Source organism: Camellia sinensis, chromosome 15 (genome assembly GCF_055761805.1).
Source record: "Camellia sinensis isolate YWXY chromosome 15, ASM5576180v1, whole genome shotgun sequence".
NCBI lineage: Eukaryota > Viridiplantae > Streptophyta > Magnoliopsida > Ericales > Theaceae > Camellia > Camellia sinensis.
In genome coordinates, this window is record NC_138975.1 from 119,348,582 (window position 1) to 119,367,978 (window position 19,397).

Consider the following 19,397-nt stretch of genomic DNA (forward strand, 5'->3'; position numbering starts at 1 on the left):
GGAGTGATTAGATTAGTCCCACCCATCTCCTGCCGACCAAACTGCATTATCGTAAACAATTCTACGTTACCCTTTAATCTAGCTTATATGGAATTATTCTACGTGAAAAGAATAAGTAATATGCTTGTAAATCTTTAGTTGGTTAATTACTAGTTGTCCTCCCCAAGATTAGAAATCATAATCAAAATTCTAAATCCCAGGACATCCAATCCCACCTAATCAATTCGCGAATCATACTTAGGCTACAACGATACATCACGCATTCGAAACTCCTCTCTTAAAAATCTCGATCCTTGTTTGGAATAATCAAATTGTTTTCCTAATGCAAAAAATGTGACAATGCATGTAAATAAAGCAAAAAGGAAAAAAGAAAAAGAAAAGGATTCATCATTTGTGAAATTTCTCTTCAACATATTCCATTAAACAAATGGGGTCAAATTATAAAGGCAAGAATGTCTTGAAACTTTAATTTAAAGTCTAAAACACTTTAACTACTATGGAGAGATCATGCTTGGGCAGCTGAGAATGTGCAAAGGTAACCATTCCATTCCATTATCATTTTGGAAGTACTTTTCATACTTTCAAAAAGCAAAGGTAAAAAACATTTTGCATACGCTTTCTTTGATGCTTTTGAACTTTCCTTCCAAAAGCAATAGAAAATACTTCCCTCATGCTAATATTTCCTTTATGATCTGTGTACTTTGCAACATTAATTGGAAAATCAATAAATAAATAATATTTTTATTTTTTTGCGCCCAAGTGCTTTTCAAAAATAAAAACTAATATTTTGTAAAAATCAAGTAAGTCCAAAACAATTGATGGGATTCACATAGGGAAAGCTTGAGTTCCAAGTTGAGTGAAATGAGGGCTTTGGTGAGCCACTTGAAGCGCCTCAAGATCATCATATGAATCGCGGTATGTTTCCAAGTTTGCATCTGCATTTTTTAATGCTGATAGGCATAGCTCTTTCCTCCATTCTTCCAAGTGAGGGAACCCAACATGATCTCCATACTCATCACAATACTGCAAGAAAAAAAAAAAAAATTCAAATAAGATTTCAAAAATTACATAACCACTACATACCGAGAAAAAAAATTTCATAAAATTACTCAAAATTTGAAATCAATGATCAAGATTCACTCAAGATTTGATCTCATAATACAAAATTTAAATATACACCATTAATAACTTTTTTGGTTTCCTAGACTTTTCCCAAAAATCATCTTAGGGGTCAATACAAGATGCATATGCTCTTCTTAGCTTGCAAAATGTGGAAAGAAAATATATATATATATATATATATATATTTTGCCACATGATAGTTGACTTAGTTACCCCAATAAATGCAAACAAATTAACATTTCTAATGCATGTGTTTTACCTGATTAATAGTTAACGAGATGGGCTTGTTTTCAGTTCACCATATATGTAAATTAGACTGACCTAGTTTAGGCCTCTGGACCTATTATAGGTCATATTTTGATGATTTGATTATTCTTTTATCTCTCAGTGTAGATCATTCGCGCGCGCGCACACACACACACAAAAATCAGATTAATACAATAATTGTAGTCACATAATTTTATCACATATATCTTTCAAAAAAATACACGGCAAGTATAATTTTAATTACAATCCTTTTAATTTTTTTTTTAAAATAAATGTGTTTAGATCAAGTAGTTGTAATTATCATAATGCATATCTTTTATAAAAAATAAAAATAAATAAAAAAAACTTTTTTTTTTTTTTTTGGGTTACCTCAAAATTAGCAAGATCATGGGTATTGTGCTTTGGAATGCCAGCAATATCCCTTGAGTAATAGAACTCCTTGATGGATTGCATCATCGCATCCCTTGATGGCAACGCTCTTTTCCCACTTAGTAATTGAGCTATCCATTTTGCTTGTGACTCAAAGAAAGGGAAGCCTATGAGCTACACATAATCAACGCAAAATGTCAAAAACAAAATTAATAATAATAATTAATTCAAAATTAAAAATTAAAAATTAAAAATTAAAAGCTTTGTAACACTGAGTTTTTCAATTAATATGTGACCGTGGATGAAGAAGGATTCTCTGTGGTCCAAATCGAGACTGGATAGTGTTGTTCAAATCTTTAAAACTCACCGTAAGTTTTATTTTGATAATTTGATTCGTTTATTTTGTAAGTCTTTTATGTATGTTATTTATGGGAAAAAGATCAGATTAATGCAATAATCGTAACTAGATGATTTAATTACATTTGTTTTCAAAAAATAGATGACCAGTATAATTTTGAAACAAGACCATCCATTATTTCAAAAACAATCATAATGAAATCATATGATTAAGATTATCAAATCAATCTGATTTTTTTGCATAGATGATCTATACAAATGGATCAACAAAATGAACGAATCAAATTATCATAGTAGGGGCTATGGTGGGCTCCACAAACTCAAACAACACAATCCAGTCTCATCCACATGGCATAGGATTTTTTGTTCCCATGTTCCAAAATATTTATTATAGTTGAATTATGTCTCTAAATTTTAAATATTTCAATAGGTGTCATTGTTTTGGGACAAAAAGCAAGACAAATTTGGAGACAAAAAATAACAGTATTACAAACTCAAAAAATTTACAGGAAAAATTACTTAAAAAACTGAATCAATGAATTACATTCATTGTGAATATCACCCACATTCTACAAATTTTAAATTTAGAATTGAGCTTCTCTTATATTGAGATCTATGAGAGAACTTGAGAGACCTATAGGACCACCACAAGTCTCGTTTCGATAATTCGAACCGTTTATTTTGTAAATGTACAATTTCCATGAAAAAATTTATGTCAATTCGATAATTGTAATATTTTCATTTTATAGCATTTGTCCCTAAAAAAATAAATAGTCTATTTCAAATATATATTTGTCGTCCATTTTTTTGGAGACAAATACAATAAAATGAAAAGGTTACAATAATTGGATCAAACTAATTTTTTTGATAGATATTATACATTGAAAGCCCTACAAAATGAAAGGTTCAAATCATCAAAACGGGACTAATGATAGACCCTATAAACCTCTCAAATTCTCTCATGTTTAGATCTTAACATAAAAAAAAATCCGACCCTTTAATTTGTGTCATACACTCACTTTTTAAAATAACGTTCAAAATATATTTTCATGATCTATGGCATTGACAACGAAATCCTTTGCCATTATAGAAAGAAAAATGAGAGAATTTACCTTTCTAGGAATGCCTACAAAGGAGAGAGAGGGAGCAAGTAATGGAGGGAAGGTGTGCTCATAAAGAGGTCCCACTCTATCATCATCCACAGCCACTATTCCTTTGGTGTCAAGAAACGGGAATGAATATGAATACCTACACACATACACACACACACAATAGTCCCACCTGGGTGTATTACAATTATTGTCTCCATATATTATTACATTTATTTTTCTTTAAGAAGGGTGTACAGATACAAGGTTTGTACTAATGATTATGAGAACAAAGGGTCCACTATAAAGATCATCTAACTTGTTCAGTTGTCATGATCATCCAATCAAGCCACCCTTTTGGCATTGTAAACTTATGGGTGGAACCAATTGGTGGTATATAGGTCAATGTGATTCACTAGCCAAGCATTAATGGTCATTTGATCATATAACTTGGGACTTTGATCCTTTGATCAAAAATTGTTGTGACCATGATACTAACAAATATCTCAATCAATAATACTATATATGTATTTATAAAAAAAATATATATTCGGCTTTCAAATTTATAAATTAGATTCATTCTGAATATAATCAACATCACACCACACTTAATTAAAATTTGCACTATATATTTGAAGGGTCTTGTTAAAGGGCACATGTTAAGATACTTGGAGAAAAGAAAGAAAGAAAAAAAATCATACTTTACTGCACGTACAGTATGTACAATTTTTTTGAACATCTTGAGGTGAGTTTTAAACAATTTTCTAAACACATATCATTGTTTACCTAATATTGTCAATGAAATAGCGCTTATAAGTTATCACCATATTAGGTTTGGGTGGATATCAAATATAGAATTTGATTGGCCTAGGTCAATAATTGATTTGAGAAAGTACTTTTTTCATGACCATGTGAATTGATTTGGGAAATTCAATATGCCATGGTCACTCCAATAAACTAGCATATGAATTCGTTTTTCATTTAGGGAGCAAGAGGTCCTACCCTGTACAGTATATGATGGTGTCTGCAGTGACCCAAGAGCCATCTACAAATAATACCCTTCCATCTTCTTGTAGTGACTCTACCTGCAATTATCACATTTAATAATAGTTTGTAAATTTAAACTATAGGCTAATAATTCACCAATTTTCTTTCAAACTTTGTCAAGTTGGTTGAGGATCCAGTTTGGTATGGTTTTCAAAATGGGAGAAATTTGTTGAATGTCAGTAAAGTTCATGAGGCCCACCATGGGTCCTACTCTAATGATCTAATATGTTCATATTGTATGTTTTGTGTGTAAATCATACACGGAAAAAAATAAAATTAATTGATTTATCGTAACTATATTATTCATTATATTTGTCTTAAAACAAATGGGCAGCTTTTTTTTTTTTTTTACACATACCATCCTTTTTTTTAAGGAAAATATGAAAAATTATATGTTTCAACTAATAAATCAATTTAATTTTTTTTCATGAATTATATGCATAGGGACCTACAAAATTAACAAATCATATCATCAAAATAGGATCTATATATAGTGGACCGTGGACAGTTCAATCCACAAAGATGGACCGGAGTCTTGAGACAATCTACTCCTTTTGAAATTTTCATTTTGAGTTTGAAAACTAAAAATAAAACATAAAAAATTAAAAAACACCCTTTATTTATACCAGTTTTATTTTTTTGTGAAAACATACAATTTTTGGAAATTAATAAAACAATTAAAAAGTATTTCCTAAAACAGTTTTACAAACAAATTTTGCATATCAATTTAATTATTATCGATAGAAAAAAATGAAATTAATACCAAATGCGCCCTAAACTTGATAGTAGGGGTACCTGTGGACAAAGGTGCAAGTTGTCATGCTTGGAAATGACTTTAGATAAGCCTTCAGAAACATCAAGAGATTTGGAACTAAGATAAATCTCCTTTGCCACATCCACAAGCTCCATCGAAATGTCTTGTCCACTTAGTGAATTTCCAACAACCACAACTACCTATTTAGATCATTGATTCATGAAAGAAACATTGTAAGATATTTCCATATTTGAAATTGTTTGCAAGCAACTTCATGAAAGAGTGACTTCTCTCTAATTGTCATTGCTGTGAATTCTTGTCATTGAAAAGTGACAATCCATACCTACCTACCTTCTTAACATGTCACTAATTTAGCAACTTTTCATGAGCCCCCACTACTACCAACTTCTCTTTATAATAAAATTACTTTTACTTTTTACATTAAAAAATGACAAAAGCATTTTTCTTAAATTAAAAAATGACAAAATCATCTTGATTAGGCTCACAAATCATCTGTCCCACTTTTTGTCTCATTCTCTGCGTAATATCTATCACATATTATCATGTCACCAAAATCAATGGCTCTAAGAATATAGAATAGGTAATGATATAAAAGAGTGGGATAGATTTTTTATCTATTTAAAATTTGCCACGTATTATCATGTCACCAAAATTAATGTATGTAAGAACATAAAATAGATAATGATATAAAAAAGATAGATTTCTTAGAAACATGATCTCGTGCACTTGGATTGCCCCTTTATTAAAATAACAATAATGCTAGGTATCATGAAAATAATGTCATGAAAAGTCTTCATGAAGATTCTCCACCATTGATTAGATTATAGTGTTTGTAGTGTTTTATTGTATGTTATGCATTCACCATTGGATTAGTTTCATGAAGTTTTTCATGATATTTACTTCATGATACGTAGCATTACTCTTAAAATAAACGGTAGAAGCATCTTTTGAAAGCTTGTTACGAAGCTCTTATAAAGATTGACTTCAATTTCTGTTTTGAGTTTTGAGATCTTGCTTTGCCATTTTATGCCTTTTTCAGCTTATAAAAAAGCATTGATAATAAAATCAAATAAATAGATAAATAAATGATTATATTAATTACAAGGAAGTGTTTTTGAGTTACCTCATTGCGAAATGGCTCAGGAACTCTGTAAATGTGACTATGCATCTGCTTTCTCCTCCATGTATCCATTCCTTAAACAACAAACAAAACAAAAACATTAGCACACAACACATAGTGAAGATGTGAGACTAATAAAAGGAAAAAAGATGATCTAAGCTTTTCTGTATGTTTAACAACATAACATAACAATCATGTTCAATGTCAAATTTGACCCTCCTAAACTATTTCTTGATATGACATGACATGAGCGTGATCGAAGTCTTCATAAGTTCTTTTTGCATTGACATGACTTGAATTAACCTTTTTTGACCATGAGAGAGAGAGAGAGAGAGAGAGAGAGAGAGAGAGAGAGAGAGAGAGAGAAAATTCACATACCTCTAATGAGAGGCAACCTAGGATGAGAATAATGACCTATGGCAACAACCACAGCATCAAAAACCTCTTCCACCACCTTCTCAGATTTTTTCTCTTTACTCTTAACGACCCATCTCAAATCATTGCCAAACACGGCATAATCCAACATGCCCGCGTACTCAACCCTAGTATTGAACCTTATCATCTCTCTCAATTCAAACCGTCCACAAAAGTCCTTTAAGTACAAAAGAAGCTCGCTGTGACCGGGAAACCTCCTCGTGTCCCTACCTTTCTTCGCCACGAATGGAAAATCGGTGAAACCCATGATCTCCCTCGGCGACGTGAGCCTTAGGGAGGCATAAACACTACTATTGACCTTTAGGGTAGTGCACTTCCCTAGGGCATCTTCACCCTCAACATTAGGTTCATAGAGCCATTGGCCTCCAACATCATGGTTTTGTTCAAAAACCACCACATTGTGACCTTCTTTCCTTAGCTCCCTAGCGGCGACTAGACCGGATGGGCCAGCACCGACCACACAAACATCCTTGGAGCATTGTTTTCTCTCAGAAACCATGGTGGTTTGATCTTTGGTGTGTGAAATGTTGAATGTGATGACATGAGTGTGTTAGGGGGGGCGTTATGGGTTTTTATAGTTAAAATGGTCCAAAAAAATAAAGGGTAGTGATTGTGGTGGACAAAATTTGTATGCTGGCATGGGGACACACATGATAAGTTAAAATCATGTGTTGGGATCAAAAAATTATTCATAATCTAAGGATATCATGTGGCCATATTCCTATTTTTTTTTTTTTTTTTGGATCAATAAAAAAGAAACATTTATTGATGGAAACCAATACAAAGTATAAGGGTATCACATCAATAAATGTCGCCATGTTTCTAATCAATTACAAACTATTATGTCTCTTTTTAATCTCCAAACAAAATCGTGGATCCTACTCTTTTCATCAATCACAATACACTTGGACACCACGTAACCGTATTCTAGAACCAGCAAATAACTTCTCAATGGGATCTCTCCTCTTTGGATTTTGAATTGTGTAGATTGTCATGTTTTAAACTATTTTTCAAAATATTCTCAAAGCCTGATAACAATTTTAAATTGCTTTAATTCTTTCAAATTCAATTGCTTCAAATAACTATTATAATTTTCAGATTCAAATAGAATACATATGAAATGGGAAAAAATTGCAATTACAAGAATTCAGAAGTAAATAGAAAAATTTCACAAACAAAATATTTATATAAAAAAATGTAGAAAATGATGTCTCAGTTTTACAAGAATAATGACATACATATAGAAATTTTATACATAATTTTATTTATTGTGGTCCTTTCGTTTCTAACGAGAACGCTCACCATTGTTCTCATAAATGTATCTGTTTCATTATTCTTATCATGAATTTTGTATAAAAAAAAATTATATAAGAATATCATTTTTCCTCTTTTACAATTATAAAAAATGCTACACAAATAGAATTTTCGTATAAAAATTTTATATAGAATAATGTGACTTTATAAGGTCTTTTCCTTTTAAGGAAAAACAGCCATTTTAATCAAAAAATATTACAAAAGTATCTTTGTCACACCATTTTAAATTTTATTTATATAAATTCTATTTATAAATCATTTTTTAAAAATTATTAGCCACAATGGTAAGTACGTCATTCTCTATAAGAAAAAATTGTTAGTATAATATTACGAAAATATTCCCATTAAAAAAAATTATGAGAACATCAAATAATATACAACAATATTAGAAAGGGAGAAAAAAAAAAATCTGATTGAGATTCATTTCAATAATGAGTTTTTACCATACAGCAGTTGAATTTTGACAGCACGTCACTTTTATAAATAAATTTATAAACAGTTTTTTTTTTACTTATTTGATTTTTCTGAAATATAAATATTCACTACCCATATGAGAGTGGGCCAACCAGTGAGCTGTCTCTGTGGTCTTCAGGGCTTGACGTGCATGAGGTAGGACCTTAAATATTATGGATGTCTGATCGATCAAGAAACTTGGCTGATTAAGATCTGAATTTTTTCCTAAAACAAAAAAACAAAAAAAAAAAACAAAAACAAAAAAGAGATAAAGTAGGATATGAATCAGTACCATCCTAATAATTTAATGTTATGACCATTTGTTAATCGGTAATATTTTTGTTTTGCTGTTTTTATTTTTTTTATTGTCATTTAAAAAAACTAAAAAATGTAAATGAAAATACATTTTTCTAATTTTAATTTTTGCCAAAAAAATGTAAAGATTTTTCAAAATTTTAGAGAAAAAAAGTAGGCAAAACCACAAAAAATATGGTCTTACCTAATACCAAGAAAATCAAGAAAGTCATATAAGGAGTAGAACTCAAGGTAGGCAACTTAGGTCCTCGAGTTCTAAATAGAGGAGGGTTCCACTTACTATATATGCACTATAAAGAAGCACATACATTAAAAACTAATTAAAAAAATAAAAATTAAATGTCAAGAATTTCATCTTAGCTTGGTAATGGTCTTTCTTCAGTTGGCTATTAAAATTATAACATGGATACCTATTTCATTTTTTATTATATTGTAATTTTGGTTTGACAAAATTATGATCTTGCATGATTTGATTAATTGATTAACAAAATTTGTTTTGCTTGTGACGGTTAAGAATATTAGATGATTTGGGGTAAAACAAATAAATAAAAACTATAACAAATAAATTTGTTTTGACTATAAAATAATAAATTTTAAATAAAAGTTATAGTATTAAAAAAATAAAAAAGAATGTGTAAGAAATTATAAAGGATTCAATTAAATTTTTCGTCATTATTTTTAGGGTAAATTACAAATACACTTCCTGAGATTTGCTTAAATTACAAATTATCCTTGTGGTTTTAGAAATTACATTATGCCTCTTAAGATTTTTAATTTCATAATAAATAGATCATTTTATTAATAAATCATCAAGTTAATTAACAGTTTTTAATAATGTTAAAATTTTGTTTCAATTAATATTTCAGATAATTTTATTATTGTATAGATGAACAGTTAAATTTTTTTATTTTTTCAATTAATTCTATTAAATAAAAAATTATGAAATGGAGGTATTTATAATTTTTCAAACTATAGAGAATAATTTGTATTTTAAACAAATTTCAGAGTGTATTTACAATTTACTCTTATTTTTAAATAGATTTTAGGGATATGGGGACGTTGCTGCGCAGCCCGCGCAGCAGCGTCTGTTGTGCGGCAATTTGAGCCCATTTCGGGATCTATTTTGATAATTTAAACCGTTCACATTTGAGAATACGTCAAGTAAAATATGCCTGCAAAAAATCAAGTTAATCGGATATCGTTTACTCATTTATCCACTCACATTTGTATCTACGAAAATAAATACAAATGTATTTTAGCTTAGTTAAAATGAATACAAATGTGAGTGGATGAATAGGTAAACGATATCCGATTAACTTAATTTTTTGCTGGCATGTTCTACTTGACGTATTCTAAAATGTGAATGGTTCGAATTATCAAAATGGATTCCGAAATGAGCTCAAATTACCGCACAGCAGACTCTGCTGTGCCGGCTGCGCAGCAACATCCCCATATCCAGATTTTAGCGGTCTTTGGTAATCTAAACAAATTCAGAAAAAAAAAATATATATATATATATATATATATAATAAGCCAGCAACCTCACTATACCAAACTAAAGAGGTCATTTCAGCAAATAGCTTTGGACCACTCAAACTTTCACTATGCAAAAGTACCAACTTTGTATTTTAGCAATTTGTGGTCCATTTTTGTTATCATGTAAATGCTGCCATTAAAATTCTACAGTTCAATTCTAACATTAGCCCCCACCAAATTGTGGTTCATTTAATTATATGGTATACATAGACTTTCGCCCCATGACAATTTATGAATAATTAAAGGACCCTGCATCTTTTGTTTTCTGTTTTCTTCTTTAGGGAGGGGCTCCAAGTTATCAAAAAGCTAAATAGGTTTTGTTGACCAAATAATTAAATTATTTTTTTTTTATTTGCTAAATAGGTCTTTGGAGTTTGTTTAGAAAGTTTTTTTTAGGATGGAGAAAAGAAATTTTTTATTGATATGATCAAAGAAAAGTTTAGCTAAAAATAGATTTGACAACATGAATAAATACCTTTAAATGAGTATCTACATCATAGGTACGCAAAAACCTATCTCAACTAGGTTGTCACATGCAAAACAAGCAAAATAAATCCATCTCAGCCAAAAACCAAAAAAAGGAAGATGGCAAGACACCAACAAAGATAAAAACATGGCAATAACCTCAAAAACACTAAAATAAAAATACAAAATAAAAAGAGTTATTCTTAAAATATGAAAAATTAAAATTAAAAATAAAAATTGTGCAAATTAAAGTACATCAGGAGAAAGGGATGGGATTTTGCAGATAAAGTATGGTAGCCTTATTTGGTGCAGTTTAGTGAAATTATTTGTAACTTTTTTTTTTTTTTTTTTAAAGTTAGGAATATATGGACAGTATGTGATGCAATTTCTATTAGTTTATAAAATTAAAATAAATTAAATAACTTGCTTTTTAAGTTAGGAATCTAAAAGTTAAGCAGTGAGTATTTTTAACTTCTGCCTGTTTATATCGATTTTCGAAAAGTTAAAAGTTAGTAAAAAAAAAAAGAGAGAAAAATAATAAAAGTTTCAGCAGCCTAGTCTTTTTTGGGTCCCTACTGTGGATACACATTTTGCCCCATCTTCAAGCCAAGGGAACATAAATAATCATATTGAACAGTTGATCATGCATCTTCATTCATTCATTCCAATTCAATTTTTTATTTATTATCATTAGTCTTTTCACTTTGATCAACATTGCTTCCTCACCACAACAAGTGATTGAAAACAGGATTAAAAAATAAAGAAAAATAAAATAAAAATGGGCTCTCATCACAATTTGGTTCATGTTTAATTTGTAACTTAAAGAGTACAAGTACGAGGGAAATTTCTTTACTTTTAAATAATCAATAATTGATTCATCAAATTATGGAAATCTTGCAAGACAAACTAAATTGATGGTTGCTGTAACCAAAATTATTCTCAACCATGCCTTCATGAGTACATCACAATTATATATAATCCAAACTCACGGATCCGATTAATCATTTAATTAATTAATTAAAAATAAAATATTAGAAGTTTGGGGGCGAAAAAAAACTTAAGATTTGAGCCTTATAGCAAAATAAATCCTGAATTTTTAATTTTATGAATTTAAGCACTAATTTTTTTTATTTATTTTTAATCTAAACCATCCGCCTATTTCGATTAAATAAAATTGACGGAAAAATAATATTTTGATCATTAAACAATGTGGATAATGTTTTACCGACACAATTTCTTCTCCCACAATCCCCACTAGTGAGGTGACAAGCAAAATTTTAAAAATTGACCTACACTCTAATTAGTTATGGAACTTGCATTTTCAAAAGCTGACCCACGCTCTAATTGGTATAGAACTTGCATTATATCTTGCTACCTCATTTGTGGAGATTGTGGGGGAAAAAACTGTGGATGTAGCACTGCTGAAACAATGTAGGTGGATAAAAATGTCTAAAATACTCTTTTCTAGAGAATTTAATAACTAAAATATTTTTTCTGTCAATTTTATTTAATAGAGACAGATAATTTACATTACAAACAAATTAAAACATTAAAATTTAATTAATAAAATTAAAAATTTATTTTATTATATGACTCAAATTTTAAGGTTCTTTTTGTCATTTTTTCTAGAAGTATTTTTTATTTATTTATTTACTTTTTTTTTACATGAACTTGCATTTTATTTGGATATATTTTGATTGAGACACAAAGTGGATTTTGATTAGTGGTGTTTATGCCCCATGTGGGTTAGTTAAACATTTTTTTCAGTCAAAAAGGTCATTAAGAACATTGATTTCTGCATAAAAATTTACGTATGGTTAATCATTACATTAGAAATTAAGAGCTATAGCATGGTTTTTCAAAGTTCAAAAGTTTCTTATGAATGCCTTTGAGTTTTGACTGGTGGTCAGGGCTTGATTTGATGAGTTTGTCCCCTAAAGTAAGGGTAGTTTGTTTTCAGAGGTAGCATAAAGGAAATTTATAGCGAGGAGATTGTTAATGAGTAGATTAAGTAAAATTTTATTTATTTTGATGATAGTTGTTGGTGTAGGAATTGTTAAATTATTTTTATATAAAAAAATAAAAAAATACAAAAATACAAAAATATTAAATATTAATGTTAAAAAAAATACCCAACATGTAAAAAATAAAAAATAAAACAAATAAAACAATAATTTTTACTTACAAAAAATACAAAAAATTAAATATTAATGTTAAAAAAAAATGCCCAACATATAAAAATAAAAAAATAAAAAAAGGATTCATAATTCCTTCCGAATTAAGATACGCCTAGGAAAGGGGATTATGATGGAGGCTCAGAATCAATTGCAGCACTCTTACAATACTTAGTTGAATTTCGAGTTTCATGGCTATGCCTTATATAGGCTTACAATCAATTATAAGAATACAACCAACATTACAAGGAAAGCATGCCAAGTAGCATGGCAATTGACACTCCCAATTGCTTAGGGACTTAGGAATAAATCTAAGACTAACTGCTAATAACTGCTTCTTTCTTCCAACATTGGTTCCTGATTTCCAGCCTTGTCTTGTCTTTTCCCAACATAAGTAACTGCTGCCTACAGACATGTATAATTGTTGATAATCGCCATGTTGTTTGCCTCATCAAGTCAGCCACGAATTTGGTTGTCTTGGCCACTAGACCAAGTCTTCCATACTGATTGCCTTCAACTCCAAAGTATGTTGCAGCCTACATTCAAGTCATATTAATGCCTTGCATCTGTGCAACTGCTGCCCATACTTTGGCCAAGGGTTGTGTGCTGTTGCCTCAGCACTTTGTCAACTTTTCACCTTATTGTCTTGGCAAGCCACCATCATGCCATGGCCTTGGTTAGACATTGGCGCAAGGTATTGCCAATGCTAACCATGCAGCCTTCACGTAGAAGGTGCTAACAAACCACTCCCACCAAGAGAAGCCGACGTCCTCGTCGGTAAGGCCTCTAAGTAGTCTATAATTTGTTTCTCAAACTGCCATAGAGTCGTATCCGCTTCAGGAGAACCCTTCCACTTAACCAAGTAATGAGTTCTTCGATTTTTCTTGCTTTGCCCCTCTGTCTTGTGATCCAGAATTCGTTCTACTTCTTTGTCAAACTGTTTTCTGATCACTGGAGGAGCGCATCGAGCTTGCGTTCGTGCTAGATTAACCTGATCCTCATGGTAAGGTTTCAGGAAACTAACATGGATTGTTGGGTGTATCTTCAACTGACCAGGCAACTTCAGCCTGTAAGCAACATTTTCCACACGTTTCACAATTTCAAAGGGTCCATCATACTTTGGAATAAGGCCTCGGTGCGCTGTTTTACTATTTATCTTTTTCCAAATTTGTGGAGTAAGTTTCAGCAACACCTTGTCCCCCACTTTGAAGTCCAATGGCCTTCGTCCTTTGTCAGCATACGTTTTCATCCGCTTATTTTCCTTAGCCAAACTATCTTATGCTTCATCTAGCATGTCTTGTTTAGATCTTGCAAACCGATATGCTATTGGGCATCTACCCCCTGAGCCAGTCCGTGCCACTTCATGCGGAGTGAGGGGCTGTTTGGTTGGTTCAAACGGACTCATGCTTGTGGTAGATGATCGATGCAAATTATAACAAAATTGTGCACTATCCAACAGATCAATCTAGTTCCTCTGACTTGCAGTCACATAATGTCGAAGGTATTCTTCCAGCAAAGCATTCATTCTCTCGGTCTGTCCATCTGTTTGAGGATGATTTGTTATAGAAAACTTTAATTTAGATCCCATCAAGTTAAATAGCACAGTCCAAAACTGCCCCATAAATCTGGTATCCTTGTCACTAATAATATCCTCGGGCAAATTTCACCACATATTTATAAAATAGGTCTGCCGCAACATCAGGGGGACAAGCATGAGAAGCAGGGATAAACACAGCATGTTTAGAGAAACGATCAACAACAACCATAATAGAGCGCATACTGTTCACCTATGGCAACCCGGATATAAAGTCCATGGAAACAAACACCCATGGCTTCGTTGGAATAGGCAACTGTTGCAACAATCTAGCCGCTTTTTTTCTCTTTGTCTTGTCTAGTTGGCACACTAAGCAAGTTTTGACACAGGCTTCTACATCTTCCTCCATCTTTGGCCAAAATAGGAACGAGACAGTAAAGCCATCATGCGTTGTTGTTCGAGGTGACCCGTCCATTGTGGATCATGAGTTTCTCTAAGCAACTCCAATCTTAGCCCTCCAACACTAGGGACATAAAATCTATCTCCTTTATCGTGGAGTAGATCACCTTCCAACCAATAGCGACACACAATTCCATCATTCACTTGCTGAACCAGCCTTTGACATTCAGAATCAATTGCACCATTTGTCCGAATCCTTTCCAACAATTGAGTTCCATCATAATCCAAGTCCTAAGCCTCCATCATAATCCCCTCTCCCAGGCGTATTCTAAGCCGGAGGGGATTATGAATCCCTTCTCTATTTTCTAAAATAAACACAACATTAATGAGTTTCACCTCCATTTCAATCCTAATCCTCCCTCTATCTCCCAAAGCAAACACAGCCTAACTTGCTTCTGGGATTTCAGGTTTCCAGTAGCATGAGAATTAAAGAAACAGAAATGGTACGTAATCGGGGGAGGGAGGGGCAAGTACATATATATTTACAATGTAATTGCTATGAATTTTAAATGTATATATTGTATATTTTTAAGTGGACAGTCAGTTTTTTTTTTTCTTTTTTTTTCTTTTTTTTTGGATGGGATGGACACTCGGGTTAGAAATCTAATTTGAAACTTTTAGAGTAACAGTTTCAAACTTTAATTTTTTTTGGCCATAAGAATAATAACAATATAAAAAACTATTACTCCTGTCTATCTGTCTTTCTATCCATTATTCCATCCATATGTCCACCTATTTATCCATGGTCATCTATCGATCCACATTTAAGCTATTTGTTCATTAATATATTCACAAATCACTTATCTATCTATCTAATTTACATACCTATCTATATATCACCATCACCGCCAGCCACCTCCAGTGACTTTTTTTGACGGTTCAATGGGCAAAAAATGAATAATAATAATTAATTCTTATCAACAAATAATTTCATTAATCATGTCCGTACAATTAAAACAAAACAATCCTTACGCCTAATACCATACAGTCCCTTACAAATAAACTTATCAACAACTTTTCTTATTTAAATTTGGTATATTATACATCATACTTCAAAATAAATCTAATTAACATATTTTAATTTTTGAATATTTTTTAGGGTAAATTACAAATGCACCTCCTGAATATTTGTTTAAAATACAAATTACCCCCTGTGATTTGGAAAATTACAAATACCCCATTATCAGAATTTTTTATTTAACATAATTAACTGAAAAATAAAATTTCTGATTACTCTCTTATACAATAATAAAATTACTTGAATTGTTAATGGAAATAAATTTTTAACATCATTAAAAAATCATTAATTAATTTGATAATTTATTAATAAAAAAATCATTTTTCATGAAATTATAAATCTCAGAAGGTAGGATGTAATTTTTAGAACCGCAATAATTAATTTATATTCTAAACAAATCTCAAAGAGTATGTTTGTAGTTTAATCATTTTTTTTTTAAAAAAAAAAATATGTAGCATTGTTAGAAAAGGAAAAGGCTGAAATTGAGAGAGTGAAATGCTGCAAAGCAGGCAGTGACTGCTTGTTGTGTCGCGAGGCTACATTCATGATTGATGCTCATGAAGGGATTGTTTGGCAAACACAGGACTACTAGATTTTTTATTTATTTATTTATTTATTTTTCCATAAGGTTGAATATTAGCTGGTTGGTATTTAGATTAAAACACATGCCGATAATAATGTGGAAACTCGAATATACAGATTAAAACTTAAAACCTCACACTTAATTGAGTGTTCTCTAAAGACCACTTGTCTTCAACACAACTACTTCTAACCGAATAATTTCAACAACTCAGTTGTAAGTTTTCTTATACCCTCATATTTAAAGGAGTTCAATTTTTCAATGCATAAATTTACCATAAATATCAATGTATGATTTATATTTATTCTTAGACCTCGTTTGGGAACAGGCTAATTTAATAATTTTTTGGCTATTTGATTAAAATATGAGTTAAAAAAAACTAGTATGTTTGGGATGACTTTTTGACTTTTTACGAAAAGATGTGCAAAAAGTAGAGAGAAAAGAGAATCTTTGACTTTTTTGTATAGATTATTGGCTTTTTAACTTTTTTAATAACTTTTTGACTTTTTGACTAAATTACCCCGTTGCCAAACGAGACCTCAACTTTATCCGAACCACACAGCACTTTTCTTGTCCTGATAGTTTTCTAAACCCAAATTTGGGTCAGTAGATTTTAAATAATTTTGCCATAGAAAGCATGCTATCCTATTAAGATTATTTAAGATAAATATCTTATGTTGACCAATAAAAATATTATTTTAGAACTAACTTTATAATTTAAATACAGATTATCTGAATTCTATTTTACAACGTGTTTATTGGTTTGAATTAAAGGGGAATATCAAAAAAATTGGAGAGTATGAAAAATAATTACAAAGTAATAATTATACAAGTGAATCATGCATTAGATTGTGCAAATAAAACTTATACCTTTATCATTTTACAATTATATTTCTTACACACCATTTTTTAAAAAAATTTCCTTAAATTAAAAGAGTCATTGCTTTCTTGTTTTTTGTTGGAACACCAAAGTCCAACTCTCTCTCTCTCTCTCTCTCTCTTCAGTAAGGCCCTCAAATTACTATTTATTTTCTCTCTCTTCTCTTGTTTTTTCTTTTTTTAACAATACTGAATTTAGTTCGGCATTGGAAAAAAAAAAAAAAAATTCTCATTTTCATAGATTGCAAGTCTTTTTTTGTATTTAGTTAGTGTATGCTCTTTCCTATATTTAGTACAAATCTTTCATTTATATCACGGAAATGCATGAGACCCCAGTGGGGTGCTGGGGGTCATGCCTGATTGGTTAAAAAAAAACAGTTTTTCTTTTTTTTTTTTTTTTTTTTGTTTTTATCCATTGCCAGCCCCCCACGTGGAGGTGGGGGTGCTGGGGGTGCATTCCTGCTGGGGGTCTCCAGCCGGACTCTTTATATCAAGCTTACACCCAAAAGATTCTCATATACAGTGTAATTTTTTTTTTTAATTTGTACGACAAATATGCAATTCTCTATTCTTTTTTTTAATTGAAGGATAAAAATTAAAAGTGATATGTTAGGAATGGAGGTTGGCAACAACACTGCTAACAAAAGATTGGAAAGAGAGAATGGCCAAAATAATAATAATAATAATAATAATAATAATTTTATTTATTTAAAATAAATACTAACAAAATCATTGGAATTCAAATGTGTGGTGTAGATTTAATATGTATATGTGTGTCATGTACTTCACATCCATAATAAATTTGATCGGCAAGTTTTAAATTTTATACATTTTTTAGAGTTTTTTTTTTTTTTTTTTAAATATGTGACTTGCTAAATACAAAATGTCAATTTTCATCATGTGATTGAAGTGGATACATATTTGTTATTTTGCGTTTTGGCAAAATGTGATTGAACTATAAAGTTTGCTATACATTAAAAGGAATCTTTTGCATTGATCTCATCAGAAATTAAAGCGCATGCTTTGTTCAGATCTCACGTGTCCTTGTCAAACTTCCTCTAGTACAGATCTCAGGGCAAGCCCATGGTGTGCACGATCTAGATCTTTTTGCTCAATTTTTGTCTTTATAAACAAGTTTTGGCTTATATAATATTGGGAAAATTTCATGTCGGCAGAATTTTTTTTTAAATAATTACAAAATTATGAAAAAATTTATGAGTAATGCTGGCGATTTACATTTGAGACTCTCAAATATAATTTTGATGTATAGTTTGTATAGTTTCCTAATAGGTTCTCGCCACAATAGGTTCTCCCCAACTCTCTAAAATCCAAACTCTCTCTCTCTCTCTCTAAAACCTCCTTCCCAGGCCTCACTTTGGGGCCGGCCGGCCGCCGCCTTTGGCTATGGAGGTCGGCTGGCCCAGATCTTTTTCGTCTCTGGCTGTTAGTTTTCCGTTTTAATAAACTTGATTCCCCCATTATCTTCCCACCGGTGATGTGCGGGGCTGCCGTAGTTTTTGTTTGGTTTTTTGGGGTGTTTTGCTGATCGTTTTGGTTGTTCTTTGGGTCGGCAAAGAGGATGATCCAGATCTGGTTAGGTTGCTCATTCGGGCGCTTCTTTGCGAATGGAAGTTTGAGGGGTGTTCTCGGTTCAGATCTATGGAGGTGTTTCGGTGTTTTGGTCGGGGGGAAGCATTTGAGCACTTCCATGCGTATGGGAGTTTGAGGGGTGAACGCCGTCCAGATGTGTGGTGTGTTTTCAGTGGTTGGGTTGTTCGGCCATAGGAGTGGAGAAGTGGAGATGGCAGTGTTTCGACCATAAGAGTGTTTGGGTTGTTTGGGTTGATCGGCCTGGGGTGTGTTTGGATGCATTGAGTGCTCGGAGTCTTGGGTGGCTATGGAGTTTCTCGGTCGGTTCAGCAGCATAGGTGAGGTGTGGTGCAAAGGAGCGTGCAGCAGGTAGGTGGGTGTTGGGCGTGCAGCAGGTGTGTTTGGATGCATTGAGTACTCGGAGTCTTGGGTGGCTATGGAGTTTCCCGGTCGGTTCAGCAGCATAGGTGAGGTGTGGTGCAAAGGAGCGTGCAGCAGCT

The 19,397-nt window shown here is 31.7% G+C and overlaps 2 protein-coding genes across 2 annotated transcripts; both read right to left on the minus strand.

Annotated features, from left to right (window-relative positions):
* Window positions 1-526: 526 nt before the first annotated feature.
* LOC114268418 (flavin-containing monooxygenase FMO GS-OX-like 9) lies at window positions 527-7,143 on the minus strand. The gene is made up of 7 exons (XM_028209593.2): window positions 6,524-7,143; window positions 6,149-6,219; window positions 5,046-5,204; window positions 4,206-4,288; window positions 3,228-3,363; window positions 1,759-1,932; window positions 527-1,023 (listed from the first exon to the last, which is right to left on the minus strand). Exons 1-7 carry the CDS (start codon window positions 7,077-7,079, stop codon window positions 826-828), a joined length of 1,377 nt encoding a protein of 458 aa, XP_028065394.2. The 5' UTR covers window positions 7,080-7,143; the 3' UTR covers window positions 527-825.
* Window positions 7,144-13,558: 6,415 nt separating this feature from the next.
* Window positions 13,559-14,086, minus strand: LOC145813242 (uncharacterized). The gene has a single exon (XM_082908526.1). It carries the CDS (start codon window positions 14,084-14,086, stop codon window positions 13,559-13,561), a length of 528 nt encoding a protein of 175 aa, XP_082764652.1.
* Window positions 14,087-19,397: the final 5,311 nt, after the last annotated feature.